Raw genomic sequence first — 20,022 nt, 5'->3', positions numbered from 1 at the left:
AATCCTAAAAAGCTGTTTTTCTTTGTCATTGTGGAGTATTGTGTGTAGACATACATATAATACATGACTTAGGCTAGCAGGTTTTTCAGTATCATAGATTACATTACACAGTTTTTCACTCCACCCCACCCCCCTCTCTCCTCCCTTCATTTTTATCCACAACGCAGATAGCCCTTTTCCTGTCTCTATCAAGTCTGGACAGTCTCAGAAAAGCCTTCCTTAATGCTTGAAGGAAGTTCAGAAACAAGGCATGCAGGGAGGGAGGGAGGGAGGGAGAGAGGGAGAGAGAGCGCCAGATTCGTTTTGGCTGAACTCCACAGATACAGCCTCTGAAGGAGCAGATTTTTTTAAATATTTGTTTATTTAACTAGGCAAGTCAGTTAAGAACAAATCCTTATTTTCAATGACGGCCTACCGGGAAACAGTGGGTTAACTGCCTTGTTCAGAGGCAGAACAGCATATGTTTTTTTAAGGAAATAGCTGTAATGGGAGGAGATTATTGGCTATTGTCTAAATGGGGACGTGAAGACAGACAGGGAGTAAGAAGTGACCTTACATACACTGAGGTGAAAATGTGTGTGTGTGTGTGTGTGTGTGTGTGTGTGTGTGTGTGTGTGTGTGTGTGTGTGCTTGCGTGTGTGTCTTCATGGGGAGTGCGTGCTCACAGAGTTAGAGAAAGTGGCTCAAATTAGGGGTTAGAGAGAGAGACACTCAAAGTCGAGGATTAGAGAGAGACACTCAAAGTCGAGGATTAGAGAGAGAGACACTCAAAGTCGAGGGTTAGAGAGAGAGACACTCAAAGTCGTGGGTTAGAGAGAGAGACACTCAAAGTCGAGGGTTAGAGAGAGAGACACTCAAAGTCGTGGGTTAGAGAGGGAGACACTCAAAGTCGAGGGTTAGAGAGGGAGACACTCAAAGTCGTGGGTTAGAGAGAGAGACACTCAAAGTCGAGGGTTAGAGAGAGGGGGACCCAGGATAGGAGAGAAACTGTTCTGTCTCTGACTGGACATGTCCGTCCCTAGAGACACGTTGACAGTTATATTACAGGAAGTTAGTTTCCCTGGAGGCACAGGAAGTTACAGTTCCAAAACCTCCAACAATGGGAGGAACATGCCATCTGGAAACGCCATCTGGAACTGCCATCTGTGAGAGTTTCATGTCTTCACTTTTCACCTTTTTAATGTCGACTCTTAGGAGACAGTTAATTCAGATGTTTCTTTACACACGCACACACAAACACACACAAACATCATTATGTCCTGATGTTATTCGTAAAGGAATCATTATGTCCTGATGTTATTCGTAAAGGAATCATTATGTCCTGATGTTATTCGTAAAGGAATCATTATGTCCTGATGTTATTCGTAAAGGAATCATTATGTCCTGATGTTATTCGTAAAGGAATCATTATGTCCTGATGTTATTCGTAAAGGAATCATTATGTCCTGATGTCATTAGTAAGGGAATCATTATGTCCTGATGTCATTAGTAAGGGAATCATTATGTCCTGATGTCATTAGTAAAGGAATAATTTTGACTGTGTCCACTGCTGTTATCATCATATCCTTGTTGCTGTTTCATCTCCCAAGTGAAACTTGATCAATGACAACTTGATCAATGACTACTTGATCAATGACTACTTGATCAATGACTACTTGATCAATGACTACTTGATCAACGACTAATTGATCAATGACAATGTTGGAGTACAAAGAGCCAACAGAGCTACAGTTCTGTGTTAGCTGGAAAACGCTGTTAGTGCGTAGATCATGTTTTAGGGTTTTGGAGTTCATTTGAATATTATAATTATTATTAAGTAATCATGTTATTAGCACTCCCAGGTGCACAAGTCCATCCATGTATACTGTACCCCATCCTATTACTATTGGTTACATTAATAACAATGGTTATAACTGTTTATAACTCTTAGGATCCTTGTTATGACAGGTAACCAATAGTATTTGGAGTTGTGCATTAATAATGTTATTAATAAAAATGGTTATAACTGTTTATAACACTTAGGACCCTTGTTATGACAGGTGAACAACTCCATCATGTCTATTATTGGTGATCCTATAGTTATAGCGTTAGTTATAACACCGTTATGACTGTGTTTTTTATGACAGGTGAACAAGTCCATCCAGGTGAACTCGCTGGACGTGCCAGACATTGATCTGATGGCCACCAACGGAGTGATTCACGTGGTAAAGAACATCCTTTACCCTGGGGGTGAGTTTGTGTGTGTGTGTGTGTGTGTGTGTGTGTGTGGTGTGTGTGTGTGTGTGTAACCATGTATCTGTGATCTCCAGACCTGCCTGTGGGTCGCGAGTCCCTACTGGTGCTGCTGAAGAAACTCATCAAGTACATCCAGATCAAGGTAGCTGTGTGTGTGTGTGTGTTTTATTGTCTGGCCATATCTTCAGTCATATATATTTAACTTCTGTCTTACCTTACCCCCAACCTCTCATTTGTTGTTGTTGTGTTTTAGTATGTCTCTGGATTCTCCTACACCAAAATCCCCCTCACCTTCATCAGTAAGTTCATCATTACCGTCTTCATCATCGCCGTCGTTGATTGTTCTAAACATCAACGTAATACCACTTTTGTTCGTTTGTTTTGCAGAGAGGACAATCACCACGACAACTCACGTCCAAGCGGAATCACACGTGGATTCGGGTAAACAGATGTTCATGTTTCATATAATAGAATCTCGTCAGTCCTACGGCAGCCTTGTATGTTACTGTAGCGACCTGGCAACTTTGTCAAGGGGTTCGGATCTCATAATGGCTCAAGTGTCGGACAAGTGGTTGCTCTGATAGACAGCGGCTGATCCAGTAGTTTATCTTCCATGTGGAATGTTGACCTCTGTCCGTCCCATGTGAAATGTTGACCTCTGTCCCTCCCATGTAGAATGTTGACCTCTGTCCGTCCCATGTAGAATGTTGACCTCTGTCCCTTTCTATCTTCCATGTGTAATGTTGACCTCCTGTTGATAATGTAGCCTCTAAGTGGTCTCTTGTTGATGAGGTAATTGGTCTCTTGTTGATGAGGTAATTGAGCTGTCACTGTATCGTAAGTAGAGAAGGAGAGTCCGGGCCAGTATCTGTCCTTTTGGGTCTGAGCCCAATCCAACGTGAGCCTGGCTCGCTGTATTAGGAAACAGCAATGTGTGGATAACTAGTTTGGTGTAGGCTATTTAGGAAGTAAGAGGGATCACCTGCCTCCCGTTAAAGGGGCAATCTGCAATTGCTGCAAACATTTTTGGAATAGTCAAATAATGGTACACAGTATGCCCATTGATTCTTGAAGAATTTAACTTAGAAATGCTTCATGAGCTTAGTTCAACTGTCGTATCCCATCAGAACCCACAGTATAATCTTAATTAACTCCAGATGGTTCCAAGTACTTATTTCAAATGTAACTCAGAGAACTCTAGCTGTGGTTTTCTATCTGGTTGAGAGCTGTTCAGACAGCTGAGGTTTGTAGAGGTCTATGTATCTGAAAGGTGTGTTCTGATTCCAGCTATCTCTGTGGGTTGTCCATCTCTTTATTGTGTTCGGATATCTCTGTGGGTTGTCCATCTCTTTATTGTGTTCGGATATCTCTGTGGGTTGTCCATCTCTTTATTGTGTTCGGATATCTCTGTGGGTTGTCCATCTCTTTATTGTGTTCGGATATCTCTGTGGGTTGTCCATCTCTTTATTGTGTTCGGATATCTCTGTGGGTTGTCCATCTCTTTATTGTGTTCGGATATCTCTGTGGGTTGTCCATCTCTTTATTGTGTTCGGATATCTCTGTGGGTTGTCCATCTCTTTATTGTGTTCGGATATCTCTGTGGGTTGTCCATCTCTTTATTGTGTTCGGATATCACTGTGGGTTGTCCATCTCTTTATTGTGTTCGGATATCTCTGTGGGTTGTCCATCTCTTTATTGTGTTTGGATATCTCTGTGGGTTGTCCATCTCTTTATTGTGTTCGGATATCTCTGTGGGTTGTCCATCTCTTTATTGTGTTCGGATATCACTGTGGGTTGTCCATCTCTTTATTGTGTTCGGATATCTCTGTGGGTTGTCCATCTCTTTATTGTGTTCGGATATCTCTGTGGGTTGTCCATCTCTTTATTGTGTTCTTATTCCAGCTATCTCTGTGGGTTGTCCTTCTCTTTATTGTGTTCTAATTCCAGCTATCTCTGTGGGTTGTCCTTCTCTTTATTGTGTTCTTATTCCAGCTATCTCTGTGGGTTGTCCTTCTCTTTATTGTGTTCTAATTCCAGCTATCTCTGTGGGTTGTCCTTCTCTTTATTGTGTTCTGATTCTAGCTATCTCTGTGGGTTGTCCTTCTCTTTATTGTGTTCTGATTCTAGCTATCTCTGTGGGTTGTCCTTCTCTTTATTGTGTTCTGATTCTAGCTATCTCTGTGGGTTGTCCTTCCCTTTATTGTCTTCTAATTCCAGCTATCTCTGTGGGTTGTCCTTCTCTTTATTGTGTTCTAATTCCAGCTATCTCTGTGGGTTGATCTGATCTCAGATCTGTCAGCCTTCAGCTGTTCAAGGCTCTAATAGAAACTGACTTATGCTGCAGCACTGAATATTGTCAGGGATATAAATTAGTGCCTCTTCACTCCAGAAATGCGGTAGTCCATAGCTGATTGAAGGCTAGTTTTAGTAACAATGAGGGGTTCACAGGGTTTTGGAAGGGATAAGATAGAAGGCTTCTAATTGGTTCACATGGGTAGCAGTGGGTTCTCACTCATACCGTTCTTTATCAACCTTTTGTATTGATAAATGGTTGGTTTTTAATCAATACATTTCTCACATTTCCAATGTATCTTTGCTGGGGTTATAGACCCTTCAGATGCTGAGGATTTAATCCATCTTTCTTCCTCTCCAGTGCCTGAAATCACCAAGGTGACCAGAGTGATCGAAGGAGAGCCGACCCTCACCAAGGTTACGAGACGCATCGAGGGAGTACCATCCGTCACCAAGGTTACCAGGGTCATCGAGGGCAAACCCGCTATCACCAAGGTTACCAGAGTTGTCGAGGGCGAACCCGCTATCACCAAGGTTACCAGGGTCATCGAGGGCGAACCCGCTATCACCAAGGTTACCAGATTTGTCGACGGCGAACCCACAATCACCAAGGTTACAAGAGTTGTCGAGGGCAAACCCGCTATCACCAAGGTTACAAGAGTTGTCAAGGGTGAGCCTGCCTTCAACAAGGTTACCAGGGTCATCGAGGGACAACCAAGCATTACCAAGGTTACCAGGGTCATAGAGGGAGTGCCTTCCATCACAAAGGTCACCAGAGTTATTGAGAGTAAGTTCCCACGTTTCCAAAATGTTGGATCTGGAATATTGGCTCACAGCAAGGCCGTGGCTGAGGCTTGGGTTGGTCAATTTGTGGGTTAGGATAGTATTTGAAAGATTTGCTTGAGAAGCAAACGAAAGTTTGGGACTCACAGCTCTCTGACGTCACATTGAGGATAGTTTAATGTAAATATTACATTGACCTGCTGCCGGGTTGAGTTAGATTACAGTGGGAGACATAAATAACTCCTCTCTATCCTCTCACACAGCTCCCCGTGGTTCCTCCGATGGAAGGCTGAAGACTGAAGGAGACATCAACGAGATGCTTGAGGAAGGTCAGTAAAGATTTGCTACTTTAATCCTTCAGATGTAGTACTTCAAGAAATAATCCATAGTGTTATATTTATTTATATCAAATGTATACAGATGCGGTTTCTTAATTTGATCATCCTGCGGTGCGAAGGTGGTGTATTGGCGGTTTAAAAACACTTCTAACGTTTGTAATTTCCACTTTAATATTTCAGACTTGATTTACCGTTAAAAAAAATGTCTGTGAATTATTATCCACATAACGATTTACATTTCCTGTTCCTGCACCTTTATTTTCCTGCTGTAGCAAACTGGCTCAAATTAAGATACGGCATCTGTATCAATGTATGGACATCTTTAAACAATATAAGGTATAGACGTCAATGTACATTAACAATCTATAGACGTCAATATACGTTAACATTCTGTACAGGTCAATGAATTTAACATTCTATAGACGTTAATGAATTTAACATTCATTAGACGTTAAATTCATTGACATCTATAGAATGTAGAAGTGCGTTAACATTCTATAGACGTCAACCTTATGTTAACATTCTATAGACGTCAACCTTATGTTAACATTCTATAGACGTCAACCTTATGTTAACATTCTATAGACGTCAACCTTATGTTAACATTCTATAGACGTCAACCTTATGTTAACATTCTATAGACGTCAACCTTATGTTAACATTCTATAGACGTCAACCTTATGTTAACATTCTATAGACGTCAACCTTATGTTAACATTCTACAGACGTCAACCTTATGTTAACATTCTATAGACGTCAACCTTATGTTAACATTCTATAGACGTCAACCTTATGTTAACATTCTACAGACGTTAACATTCTACAGACGTCAACCTTATGTTAACATTCTACAGACGTCAACCTTATGTTAACATTCTATAGACGTCAACCTTATGTTAACATTCTACAGACGTTAACATTCTACAGACGTCAACCTTATGTTAACATTCTACAGACGTCAACCTTATGTTAACATTCTATAGACGTCAACCTTATGTTAACATTCTATAGGCATCAACCTTATGTTAACATTCTATAGGCATCAACCTTATGTTAACATTCTATAGACGTCAACCTTATGTTAACATTCTATAGACGTCAACCTTATGTTAACATTCTATAGACGTCAACCTTATGTTAACATTCTATAGACGTCAACCTTATGTTAACATTCTATAGACGTCAACCTTATGTTAACATTCTATAGACGTCAACCTTATGTTAACATTCTACAGACGTCAACCTTATGTTAACATTCTATAGACGTCAACCTTATGTTAACATTCTATAGACGTCAACCTTATGTTAACATTCTATAGACGTCAACCTTATGTTAACATTCTATAGACGTCAACCTTATGTTAACATTCTATAGACGTCAACCTTATGTTAACATTCTATAGACGTCAACCTTATGTTAACATTCTATAGACGTCAACCTTATGTTAACATTCTATAGACGTCAACCTTATGTTAACATTCTATAGACGTCAACCTTATGTTAACATTCTACAGACGTCAACCTTATGTTAACATTCTACAGACGTCAACCTTATGTTAACATTCTATAGACGTCAACCTTATGTTAACATTCTATAGGCATCAACCTTATGTTAACATTCTATAGGCATCAACCTTATGTTAACATTCTATAGACGTCAACCTTATGTTAACATTCTATAGACGTCAACCTTATGTTAACATTCTATAGACGTCAACCTTATGTTAACATTCTATAGACGTCAACCTTATGTTAACGCACATTGACATCTATAGAATGTTAACATTCTACATGTCATGTTCTGACCCTAGTTCTTGTGTTATTTGTTTGTTTTAGTTGGTCAGGACGTGAGTTGGGTGGGCATTCTATGTTTTGTGTTTCTAGGTTGGTTTTCTGTGTTCGGCCTAGTATGGTTCTCAATCAGATGCAGGTGTCGTTAGTTGTCTCGGATTGAGAATCACACTTAGGTAGCCTGGGTTTCACTGTTGTTTGGTGGGTGATTGTTTCCGTGTCTGTGTTTGTTCGCCACACGGTACTGGTTCGGTTTTGTTCACGGTTATTGTTTTGTATTCATTGAGTGTTCAGTTTATGTTTTTAAATAAACAACCATGGACACTTATCACGCCGCATCTTGGTCCGATCCTTGCTACACCTCTTCAGACGAAGAGGAGGAAAACCCTTACACTACAGACGTCAATGTATGTTGACATTCTATAGACGTCAACGTTATGTTAACATTCCCCAAACGTCAATTTATGTTAACAATATAATGATACATTCTCATCATGTCCCTCATTTCCTCAGGGATATATATATATATATATATATATATATATATATATATATATATATATATATAGTTGAATAATATTTAATGCAAAGCCTTTGCATGTTTGCCAATGGAAAAAAGGCATCTACTCCTAATATTAGCTTTGTAACGTATTGATGGAGCTTTACATACATGCACGTAGCCTAGTCATGTTGTATGTGACACGTTGGTGTGATCCATCACGACGAGTATGTGCAACGTTACGTTGAAAACCTGAGATCTGTTGGTGAAGCTTCTTCTGTTCCCAAATACCAATGTTGGACTACTTTCAATCCATCAACAATGTGTTTCTTGTTTTCTTGTAACTACTTTAAGAATTGGCAGGTGCAGTGTATTGAGATACAGTCCGTGCAAACTGATATCTCTTAAACAGACCTCCGCAGGGGAGCAGACATCAACTAGTGGGTTTTATAAGCAGACCGAAATGGACAGTTTTCTATATATCCACCATCTTTGATCAAGAGCTTGATAATTAGTTGACAAGTTGAATCAGGTGTATTAGTTCTGGAATATTTGAAATACATGGAACGTCTGGAGGTTTTATAACCTCTGGTCTCTAGTTGCAACTACAGGATCTGTGAAGACTTTGCCATGTTTAGACATGTCCAAGATTGAGAAGTTTCTGGAGAGTGAGGTTCATGTTCTCCAGGAGGAGGAGATCAAGAACCTCGCAGAGGGTTTTTGGAGGGAAAGGAATGATTTGTGATTTCGTGAAGCCTGTGCTGGTTGAAAAATCTGTTGTGTGGCGAGGTCCTCAGACAATCTGTTGTGTGGCGAGGTCCTCAGACAATCTGTTGTGTGGCGAGGTCCTCAGACAATCTGTTGTGTGGCGAGGTCCTCAGACAATCTGTTGTGTGGCGAGGTCCTCAGACAATCTGTTGTGTGGCGAGGTCCTCAGACAATCTGTTGTGTGGCGAGGTCCTCAGACAATCTGTTGTGTGGCGAGGTCCTCAGACAATCTGTTGTGTGGCGAGGTCCTCAGACAATCTGTTGTGTGGCGAGGTCCTCAGACAATCTGTTGTGTGGCGAGGTCCTCAGACAATCTGTTGTGTGGCGAGGTCCTCAGACAATCTGTTGTGTGGCGAGGTCCTCAGACAATCTGTTGTGTGGCGAGGTCCTCAGACAATTGAATGGTTTCGCCGTGAAGCCTTTTTGAAATCTGACAACGCTGTTAGATTAACAAGAAGCTAAGCTTTTAAATGATATAAGGCACTTGTATGTTCATGAATGTTTAATATTACGATTATTTATTTATACTGCACTCTGTGTCCCGCTAGCGGGACACCTAGCCTGAATATCAGCTTTTAAAAGTGAGATTTTTGCTTACTTATATCTCAAACACGGTCTACCCCTTTTTGACCAAAGTCCTATGCTAAATGGGATTCCATCCATGTCTACACAGACATGCTATTGGCCCAAAAGACACGAAACAAACAATTTATCAAAGCTCTTTTTTCCAACATATTCTGTTGTAGTCCCATGTTCTGTTTTGGTCCCATATTCTGTTGTAGTCCATGTTCTGTAGTAGTCCATATTCTGTTGTAGTCCATATTCTGTAGTAGTCCCATATTCTGTTGTAGTCCATATTCTGTTGTAGTCCATATTCTGTTGTAGTCCATATTCTGTTGTAGTCCATATTCTGTTGTAGTCCATATTCTGTTTTGGTCCCATGTTCTGTTTTGGTCCCATATTCTGTTGTAGTCCATATTCTGTAGTAGTCCCATATTCTGTTGTAGTCCATATTCTGTTGTAGTCCATATTCTGTTGTAGTCCATATTCTGTTGTAGTCCATATTCTGTTGTAGTCCATATTCTGTTGTAGTCCATATTCTGTTTTGGTCCCATGTTCTGTTGTAGTCCATATTCTGTAGTAGTCCATATTCTGTTGTAGTCCATATTCTGTTGTAGTCCATATTCTGTTGTAGTCCATATTCTGTTGTAGTCCATATTCTGTTGTAGTCCATATTCTGTTTTGGTCCCATGTTCTGTAGTAGTCCATATTCTGTAGTAGTCCATATTCTGTAGTAGTCCATATTCTGTTGTAGTCCCATATTCTGTTGTAGTCCCATATTCTGTAGTAGTCCCATATTCTGTTGTAGTCCATATTCTGTAGTAGTCCATATTCTGTTGTAGTCCATATTCTGTTGTAGTCCATATTCTGTTGTAGTCCATATTCTGTAGTAGTCCATATTCTGTTGTAGTCCATATTCTGTTGTAGTCCCATATTCTGTAGTAGTCCATATTCTGTTGTAGTCCATATTCTGTAGTAGTCCATATTCTGTTGTAGTCCATATTCTGTTGTAGTCCATATTCTGTTGTAGTCCATATTCTGTTTTGGTCCCATGTTCTGTTGTAGTCCATATTCTGTAGTAGTCCATATTCTGTTGTAGTCCATATTCTGTAGTAGTCCATATTCTGTAGTAGTCCATATTCTGTTGTAGTCCATATTCTGTTGTAGTCCATATTCTGTTGTAGTCCATATTCTGTTGTAGTCCATATTCTGTTTTGGTCCCATGTTCTGTTTTGGTCCCATGTTCTGTTGTAGTCCATATTCTGTTGTAGTCCATATTCTGTTGTAGTCCATATTCTGTTTTGGTCCCATGTTCTGTTTTGGTCCCATATTCTGTTGTAGTCCATATTCTGTAGTAGTCCCATATTCTGTTGTAGTCCATATTCTGTTGTAGTCCATATTCTGTTGTAGTCCATATTCTGTTGTAGTCCATATTCTGTTGTAGTCCATATTCTGTTTTGGTCCCATGTTCTGTTGTAGTCCATATTCTGTAGTGTCCATATTCTGTTGTAGTCCATATTCTGTTGTAGTCCATATTCTGTTGTAGTCCATATTCTGTTGTAGTCCATATTCTGTTGTAGTCCATATTCTGTTGTAGTCCATATTCTGTTTTGGTCCCATGTTCTGTAGTAGTCCATATTCTGTAGTAGTCCATATTCTGTAGTAGTCCATATTCTGTTGTAGTCCATATTCTGTTGTAGTCCCATATAGTCTGTAGTAGTCCCATATTCTGTTGTAGTCCATATTCTGTAGTAGTCCATATTCTGTTGTAGTCCATATTCTGTTGTAGTCCATATTCTGTTGTAGTCCATATTCTGTTGTAGTCCATATTCTGTTGTAGTCCATATTCTGTTGTAGTCCATATTCTGTTGTAGTCCATATTCTGTAGTAGTCCATATTCTGTTGTAGTCCATATTCTGTAGTAGTCCATATTCTGTTGTAGTCCATATTCTGTTGTAGTCCATATTCTGTTGTAGTCCATATTCTGTTGTAGTCCATATTCTGTTTTGGTCCCATGTTCTGTTGTAGTCCATATTCTGTAGTAGTCCATATTCTGTTGTAGTCCATATTCTGTAGTAGTCCATATTCTGTTGTAGTCCATATTCTGTTGTAGTCCATATTCTGTTGTAGTCCATATTCTGTTGTAGTCCATATTCTGTTGTAGTCCATATTCTGTTTTGGTCCCATGTTCTGTTGTAGTCCATATTCTGTAGTAGTCCATATTCTGTAGTAGTCCATATTCTGTAGTAGTCCATATTCTGTAGTAGTCCATATTCTGTAGTAGTCCATATTCTGTTGTAGTCCATATTCTGTTGTAGTCCATATTCTGTTGTAGTCCATATTCTGTTGTAGTCCATATTCTGTTGTAGTCCATATTCTGTTGTAGTCCATATTCTGTTGTAGTCCATATTCTGTTGTAGTCCATATTCTGTTGTAGTCCATATTCTGTTTTGGTCCCATGTTCTGTTGTAGTCCATATTCTGTTGTAGTCCATATTCTGTTGTAGTCCATATTCTGTTGTAGTCCATATTCTGTTTTGGTCCCATGTTCTGTTGTAGTCCATATTCTGTAGTAGTCACCAGGGTCGAGGGTACAGGACCAGGGTCGAGGTTCGCGGGTACAGGGTCGAGGGTCGCGGGTACAGGGTCGAGGGTCGCGGGTACAGGGTCGAGGGTACAGGACCAGGGTCGCGGGTACAGGACCAGGGTCGATGGTACAGGCTCGAGGGTACAGGACCAGGGTCGCGGGTACAGGACCAGGGTCGCGGGTACAGGACCAGGGTCGATGGTACAGGGTCGAGGGTACAGGACCAGGGTCGCGGGTACAGGACCAGGGTCGCGGGTACAGGACCAGGGTCGCGGGTACAGGACCAGGGTCGCGGGTACAGGACCAGGGTCGAGGGTACAGGGTCGAGGGTCGCAGGTACAGGGTCGAGGGTACAGGACCAGGGTCGATGGTACAGGACCAGGGTCGATGGTACAGGACCAGGGTCGATGGTACAGGACCAGGGTCGAGGATATAGGACCAGAACTAGGGAGTTGTGTTCTACAGTGTGAAACCATATCTGTGGATCCATGCATCCGCCATTTTGTGTCTAACAGCTCCAGTTTCCTCCCACAGGCCCGGAATTCTCTAAGATCACCACCATCCACGGCAACCCGGAAATGATCGACCAAGAGTCAGAGAGGATCACCAAACTAATCCAAGGTTAGAACTTACAATCTTTCAAGTTGAAGTCCTAATCAAGATATTCTGACCTGAAGACAAGTTGTCTCAATTAAGTATCTTCGCCTAATTTAAACAACAGTTTTCAGACCTCAGGGCAAGTTGTCTCTGTTAAGCACCTTCCCCTAATTTAAACAACACACAAGCATGCACGCAATAACAGTGAGGAAGGATATCCTCCCTGCATAGCGTTACTAATGGCTTTTGCTTCAGAAATATGCATATTTTGTAACATAGAAAGGTCTTGCGTTCTTGCATTGGGTACTTGCATAAGGTATAGATTGTGTGTTAGGCTGCATGGGGCGGCAGGGTAGCCTAGTGGTTAGAGGCAGGTAGCCTAGTGGTTAGAGCATTGGACTGGTAACCGGAAGGTTGCAAGTTGAAATCCCCGAGCTGACAAGGTACAAATCTGTCGTTCTGCCCCTGAACAGGCAGTTAACCCACTGTTCCGTCATTGAAAATAAGAATTTGTTCTTAACTGACTTGCCTAGCTAAATAAAGATTTTAAAAAATTAAAACAATATTTTATAAAAGTTCCATTTGAGTGATGGTTTGTTATCTCTCTCTCTCTACAGGTGGAGGTGGTATAGGGGCCCCTGCCAAAAGAGCTCCTGGTAACTACAGAGACATGACAAGACACACACATACACACACCACACATCAGTGAAATTACAACTCATTCAGCAACAGGTTCGTCAACAGCCCTAGTTAACACTGATGATCAAAACAACAAATGATTGTTGTCAGCACTGTAAGACACTATGCAGACAGTCACCAAGTCAACAATATGCAGACAGTCACCAAGTCAACAATATGCAGACAGTCACCAAGTCAACAATATGCAGACAGTCACCAAGTCAACAATATGCAGACAGTCACCAAGTCAACAATATGCAGACAGTCACCAAGTCAACAATATGCAGACAGTCACTAAGTCACCAACTCAACAATATGCAGACAGTCACTAAGTCTACTGATCAAATATCTGTTATCGTTGGAAAACCCTAACCTGTGATTCATACTGGTGGTCTCTACCTCTCTACCTCTCTATCTCTGTCTCTGTCTCTCTCTTTCCATTTCTTTTTCTGTTATACTCTTATTTTTCCTTTCCATCTCTTCTTCCTGTTCCGTGACTTTTCTTCTGTCCATCTCTTTCTCTACAGTTGGTGTAAGGAGGAGGAAGGTAAGGCTGGTTAGACGCCACAACAACCAAAAGTCACATCCAGCCAAGACCAGTCCATACCAGTCCAGGCCTGCCCAGTCCATATCAGTCCAGCCATGACCAGTCCATATCAGTCCAGTCCTGACCCGCCCAGACCAGTAAAGACCAGTCCAAACCAGTAAAACCAAACGAGTAAAGACCAGTCCAGACCAGTAAAGACCAGTCCAAATCAAATCAAATGTATTTATAGAGCCCTTCGTACATCAGCTGATATCTCAAAGTGCTGTACAGAAACCCAGCCTAAAACCCCAAACAGCAAGCAATGCAGGTGTAGAAGCACGGTGGCTAGGAAAAACTCCCTAGAAAGGCTGGGAACCTTGGAAGAAACCTGGAGAGGAACCAGGCTATGTGGGGTCCAGACCAGTAAAGACCAGACCAGTCCAGACCAGTAAAGACCAGTCCAGACCAGTAAAGACCAGTCCAGACAGTAAAAACCGGTAATGAGCAGTCTAGAGCAGACTAGCCCTGCAGGGATATCTTTCCAGATCACCATAGAGACACTGCAAGGAGCTCGCCAAGGTATAGAGCAACACAAAAACACTTTCTAAGTTCCCTTGATGGGAAACAAAAGGAAGGAACATTTATAACAATCAAGTAATCGCCCTGGGGAGCAAAAGAGGTTGAAAAGGTGTTGGAAATACACATTTTTTGGGGGTTGAAAAGACGTTGGAAATGCTGTACATCTTTTTGGGGTTGAAAAGAAGTTGAAAATACATAGTTTCAACCAATTTTGCTCACTGGGCAGCGGTGAACAATGAAATCAACCTAGAGTGAATCAACTGGGCCAATGGTGTCGGACATGATGTTTTAACAATGCAAAGAGATCCTAAGAGTTATCCTACACGTAATGTCTGTACTGTCTGCCAAGAAAGGAACTTTTATCAACTTTTATCAACTTTTGCTTTGGTGTGGATGAGGTAGAACATTGGAAATAATAATTGTATGGTGGAAAAGAATAAACGTTTGTTTTTTGTTAATCACATGGTTTAATAGGGTGAAGACATTTTGCACGTTTTTTTATGGTGCTGGCATTCTGTATTGTGCATCTCGGCCAATAGAAATTAAGCAATACTTTTTATCCTTTAAAGATGCTGTAGTTATCGAAACTTGACAACCAACCAGGTTTCTTTAGTTTTACTTAGTTTTTAGTTTTTCCTGTTTCGATGACTGTTTTCTGATTCATTTGTTGGGGTTTGTTATTGAGACTGTTGATGTTCAGTTGTACAATAAGACCTACCCAACATAAGACCTACCCAACATAAGACCTACCCAACATAAGACCTACCCAACATAAGACCTACCTACCCAACATAGACCTACCCAACATAAGACCTACCCAACATAAGACCTACCTACCCAACATAAGACCTACCCAACATAAGACCTACCCAACATAGACCTACACAACATAAGACCTACACAACATAAGACCTACCCAACATAAGACCTACCCAACATAAGACCTACCCAACATAAGACCTACCCAACATAAGACCTACCTACCCAACATAAGACCTACCCAACATAAGACCTACCTACCCAACATAAGACCTACCCAACATAGACCTACACAACATAAGACCTACACAACATAAGACCTACCCAACATAAGACCCACCCAACATAAGACCCACCCAACATAAGACCCACCCAACATAAGACCCACCCAACAAAAGACCCACCCAACAAAAGACCCACCCAACAAAAGACCCACCCAACAAAAGACCCACCCAACAAAAGACCCACCCAACAAAAGACCCACCCAACAAAAGACCCACCCAACAAAAGACCCACCCAACAAAAGACCCACCCAACAAAAGACCCACCCAACAAAAGACCCACCCAACAAAAGACCCACCCAACATAAGACCTACCCAACATAAGACCTACACAACATAATACCTACCTACCCAACAAAAGACCTACCCAACAAAAGACCTACCCAACAAAATACCTACCCAACATAAGACCTACCCAACATAAGACCTACCTACCCAACAAAATACCTACCCAACATAAGACCTACCCAACATAAGACCTACCTACCCAACATAAGACCTACCCAACATAGACCTACCCAACATAAGACCTACCCAACATAGACCTACCCAACATAAGACCTACCTACCCAACATAAGACCTACCCAACATAGACCTACCCAACATAAGACCTACCCAACATAAGACCTACCCAACATAAGACCTACCCAACATAAGACCTACCCAACATATTGGAAATAAATGTTCAATAAATGTTTTTTTTTTATCATGTCTGGTCATATTTGTATTGTATTCAATCTACCTACCCAACATAAGACCTACCTACCCAACATAAGACCTACCTACCCAACATAAGACCTACCTACCCAACATAAGACCTACCCAACATAAGACCTACCTACCCAACATAAGACCTACCTACCCAACATAAGACCTACCTACCCAACATAAGACCTACCCAACATAAGACCTACCCAACATAAGACCTACCCAACATAAGACCTACCCAACATAAGACCTACCTACCCAACATAAGACCTACCTACCCAACATAAGACCTACCTACCCAACATAAGACCTACCCAACATAAGACCTACCCAACATAAGACCTACCCAACATAAGACCTACCTACCCAACATAAGACCTACCTACCCAACATAAGACCTACCTACCCAACATAAGACCTACCCAACATAAGACCTAACCAACATGTATTGCAAATAAATGTTCAATAAATGTTTTTTTTATCATGTCTGGTCATATTTGTATTGTATTCAATCTTTATTTTAGCAGTGATTCCTATTGTTACTGAGGTGTCTTTTACAGAGGAACCCTGCACTACAAGCCCAGCAGCCATTACACAAAGACCATTAGACAAAGACCATTAGACAAAGACCATTACACAATTACACAAAGACCATTACACAATTACACAAAGACCATTACACAAAGACCATTACACAAAGACCATTAGACAAAGACCATTACACAATTACACAAAGACCATTACACAATTACACAAAGACCATTACACAAAGACCATTAGACAAAGACCATTACACAAAGACCATTAGACAAAGACCATTACACAAAGACTATTAGACAAAGACCATTACACAAAGCCCATTAGACAAAGACCATTAGACAAAGACCATTACACAAAGACCATTAGACAAAGACCATTACACAAAGACCATTACACAAAGACCATTACACAAAGACCATTACACAAAGACCATTAGACAAAGACCATTAGACAAAGACCATTAGACAAAGACCATTACACAAAGACCATTACACAAAGACCATTACACAAAGACCATTAGACAAAGACCATTACACAAAGACCATTAGACAAAGACCATTAGACAAAGACCATTAGACAAAGACCATTACACAAAGACCATTACACAAAGACCATTACACAAAGACCATTACACAAAGACCATTACACAAAGACCATTACACAAAGACCATTACACAATTAGACAAAGACCATTACACAAAGACCATTACACAAAGACCATTACACAAAGACCATTACACAAAGACCATTACACAATTAGACAAAGACCATTACACAAAGACCATTACACAATTACACAAAGACCATTACACAAAGACCATTACACAAAGACCATTACACAAAGACCATTACACAAAGTGAATTACACATATAGTATACAGGATCAGAATACATAATCAGAATACATGATCAGAATACATAATCAGAATACATGATTAGAATACATGATCAGAATACAAATCAGAATACATGATCAGAATACATGATTAGATTATATGACCAGAACTCCATGAGCATTAACTAGAAGCACAAGCGTTTCGCTACACTTGCAATAACATCTGCTAACCATGTGTATGTGACCAATAACATCTGCTAACCATGTGTATGTGACCAATAACATCTGCTAACCATGTGTATGTGACCAATAACATCTGCTAACCATGTGTATGTGACCAATAACATCTGCTAACCATGTGTATGTGACCAGTAACATCTGCTAACCATGTGTATGTGACCAATAACATCTGCTAACCATGTGTATGTGACCAATAACATCTGCTAACCATGTGTATGTGACCAATAACATCTGCTAACCATGTGTATGTGACCAATAACATCTGCTAACCATGTGTATGTGACCAATAACATCTGCTAACCATGTGTATGTGACCAATAACATCTGCTAACCATGTGTATGTGACCAATAACATCTGCTAACCATGCCCCAGGACTGACATGTATGTGACCAATAACATCTGCTAACCATGTGTATGTGACCAATAACATCTGCTAACCATGTGTATGTGACCAATAACATCTGCTAACCATGTGACCATTAACATCTGCTAACCATGTGTATGTGACCAATAAAAAGTGATTTGATTTGATGATCAGAACTCCATGATCAGAATATATGATCTGTCAAGTGACATCACTAGGATTTGGGCTCCCGAGTGGCGCAGCGGTCTAGGGCACTGCACCTCAGCGCTAGAGGCGTCACTACAGACCCTGGTTAGATTACAGGCTGTATCACAGCGGTCTAAGGTACTGCATCTCAGCGCTAGAGGCGTCACTACAGACCCTGGTTAGATTACAGGCTGTATTACAACCGGCTGTGACTGGGAGTCCCGTAGGGCGGTGCACAATTGGCCCAGCGTCGTCCGGGTTTGGCCGGTGTAGGCCGTCATTGTAAATAAGAATTTGCTCTTAACTGACTTACCTAGTTAAATTTAAAAACCTTAAAATTACAAACAGAATCACATTGTTAACAGATCATTAAATCACAATTTTAAAAGGTTTCAAAATGCATGTACCAATTCCAGATTGACCATTTTGACAATTCATAAAATCATCAAATCCCGAATTTGAGATCGGCAGACATTCAGGACATTAACTCTGACTTCCGTGTCAATCAATCAGAGTTTGAACATTTGTGCGAAAAACGTTCAGGTCCGTTTGCTCAGCATTTCATTTGTTGACCCTATAACCACAGGTCTGATTCAAACCTGTATGTTGCATCCTCGACCATGTGTTTGTATTGGATTGTTATATTTGTTTCCTGATTGAGTGGGCGTACCAGATGTGTATGACAATATACACATGGAGACACTTACGAGTCTTCAAAGGATAGAAAACATGTATTCATCTGTTTCATCAATAGTCGTTGAACAGCAACAGTTATCATTACAAAGGATGGTATTAAATACCAGTCAATTTAAGGGCCGTTGGAGAACAAAACCAAATGTATTTGTCATTTATACGAGACACTATTCATCCCTACTAATTCAACCACCCTAAGAGACACCAGCCCTATTCATCCCTACTAATTCAACCACCCTACGAGACACTATTCATCCCTACTAATTCAACCACCCTACGAGACACTATTCATCCCTACTAATTCAACCACCCCTGATTTTAATACTTCCACTTCACCAGATTTGCCAATTCTGAAGTTGTGCTTGTTGAGTCCTGTGTGTCCAACGCTTCATTGTAACAGAGACACGTGCTGAGATTCCACAGCTCCAGGTATTTACAGCAGAAAGTGTTGTCTCAGATGTCAGTTAGATCTTGGCCAGTCGGTGGATCCACATATCTATGGACGTGAAAAAGTGATTAATACTGTGATTTGTGTGTCAGTGGAGAGGATGACGTCACCCTCGCTGGAGCCTGTACAGACTAAGAAGGCTGATGAAAGGAGAGAGGACTGATGTAGCTAGCTACCCCTCACACACGGTTGGGTCTGTCTGCCTGTCTGTCTGTCTCTCCGCCTGTCTGTCTGTCTGTCTGTCTGTCTGTGTGTGTGTGTCTGTCTGTCTGTCTGCCTGTCTGTCTGCCTGCCTGTCTGCCTGTCTGTCTCTCCGCCTGTCTGTCTGTCTGTGTGTGTCTGTCTGTCTGTCTGCCTGTCTGTCTGCCTGTCTCTCCGCCTGTCTGTCTGTCTGTCTGTGTGTGTCTGTCTGTCTGTCTGTCTGTCTGTCTGTCTGTCTGTCTGTCTGTCTGTCTGCCTGTCTGTCTGTCTGTCTGTCTGTCTGTCTGTCTGTCTGTCTGTCTGTCTGTCCGTCTGTCTGTCTGTCTCTCCGCCTGTCTGTCTGTCTCTCCGCCTGTCTGTCTGTCTCTCCGCCTGTCTGTCTGTCTGTCTGTCTGTCTGTCTGTCTGTCTGTCTGTCTGTCTGTCTGTCTGTCTGTTGTGTCCCAACTGTCACACATCGTCCCATGCTGTATAGCAGTGTGGTCACTAGTTAACACAGCCACAAAGTCATAATAATGGCTAAAACGTCTCT

The 20,022-nt window shown here is 41.2% G+C and overlaps 1 protein-coding gene and 1 long non-coding RNA gene across 12 annotated transcripts in view; one reads left to right on the top strand and one right to left on the bottom strand.

Moving 5' to 3' along the window:
* The window catches only part of LOC112228225 (periostin), a 55,181-nt gene extending 41,367 nt beyond the window's left edge, over positions 1 to 13,814 (top strand). The window contains exons 14-23 of one of the 4 annotated variants that reach the window (XM_042309682.1): positions 2,127 to 2,229; positions 2,310 to 2,377; positions 2,489 to 2,534; positions 2,623 to 2,676; positions 4,889 to 4,962; positions 5,002 to 5,314; positions 5,574 to 5,639; positions 12,389 to 12,475; positions 13,069 to 13,107; positions 13,657 to 13,814. In XM_042309682.1, the coding sequence (XP_042165616.1) occupies positions 2,127 to 2,229; positions 2,310 to 2,377; positions 2,489 to 2,534; positions 2,623 to 2,676; positions 4,889 to 4,962; positions 5,002 to 5,314; positions 5,574 to 5,639; positions 12,389 to 12,475; positions 13,069 to 13,107; positions 13,657 to 13,775 (969 nt within the window). In that variant the 3' untranslated portion in view covers positions 13,776 to 13,814. Of the gene's footprint in view, positions 1 to 2,126; positions 2,230 to 2,309; positions 2,378 to 2,488; positions 2,535 to 2,622; positions 2,677 to 4,888; positions 5,315 to 5,573; positions 5,640 to 12,388; positions 12,476 to 13,068; positions 13,108 to 13,656 lie in introns of all 4 variants that reach the window. The other 3 variants (XM_042309683.1, XM_042309684.1, XM_042309681.1) reach the window with 3 other exon arrangements.
* A 552-nt stretch (positions 13,815 to 14,366) lies between these two features.
* LOC121841416 lies at positions 14,367 to 17,617 on the bottom strand. 8 transcript variants are annotated; one of them, XR_006080441.1, is made up of 3 exons: positions 16,018 to 16,394; positions 15,722 to 15,934; positions 14,367 to 15,601 (listed from the first exon to the last, which is right to left on the bottom strand). It is a non-coding gene; the product is annotated as an uncharacterized LOC121841416 (long non-coding RNA). The 8 variants fall into 8 exon arrangements; XR_006080445.1 differs by having other exon boundaries at positions 14,367 to 15,250; XR_006080443.1 differs by having other exon boundaries at positions 14,367 to 15,773; positions 15,805 to 15,934.
* Positions 17,618 to 20,022: the final 2,405 nt, after the last annotated feature.

This window comes from Oncorhynchus tshawytscha, linkage group LG30 (assembly GCF_018296145.1).
Source record: "Oncorhynchus tshawytscha isolate Ot180627B linkage group LG30, Otsh_v2.0, whole genome shotgun sequence".
NCBI classification, from domain to species: Eukaryota; Metazoa; Chordata; class Actinopteri; order Salmoniformes; family Salmonidae; genus Oncorhynchus; species Oncorhynchus tshawytscha.
Note: the sequence above shows the minus strand (reverse complement) of the source record. Positions and strands in the feature narration are given on the sequence as shown.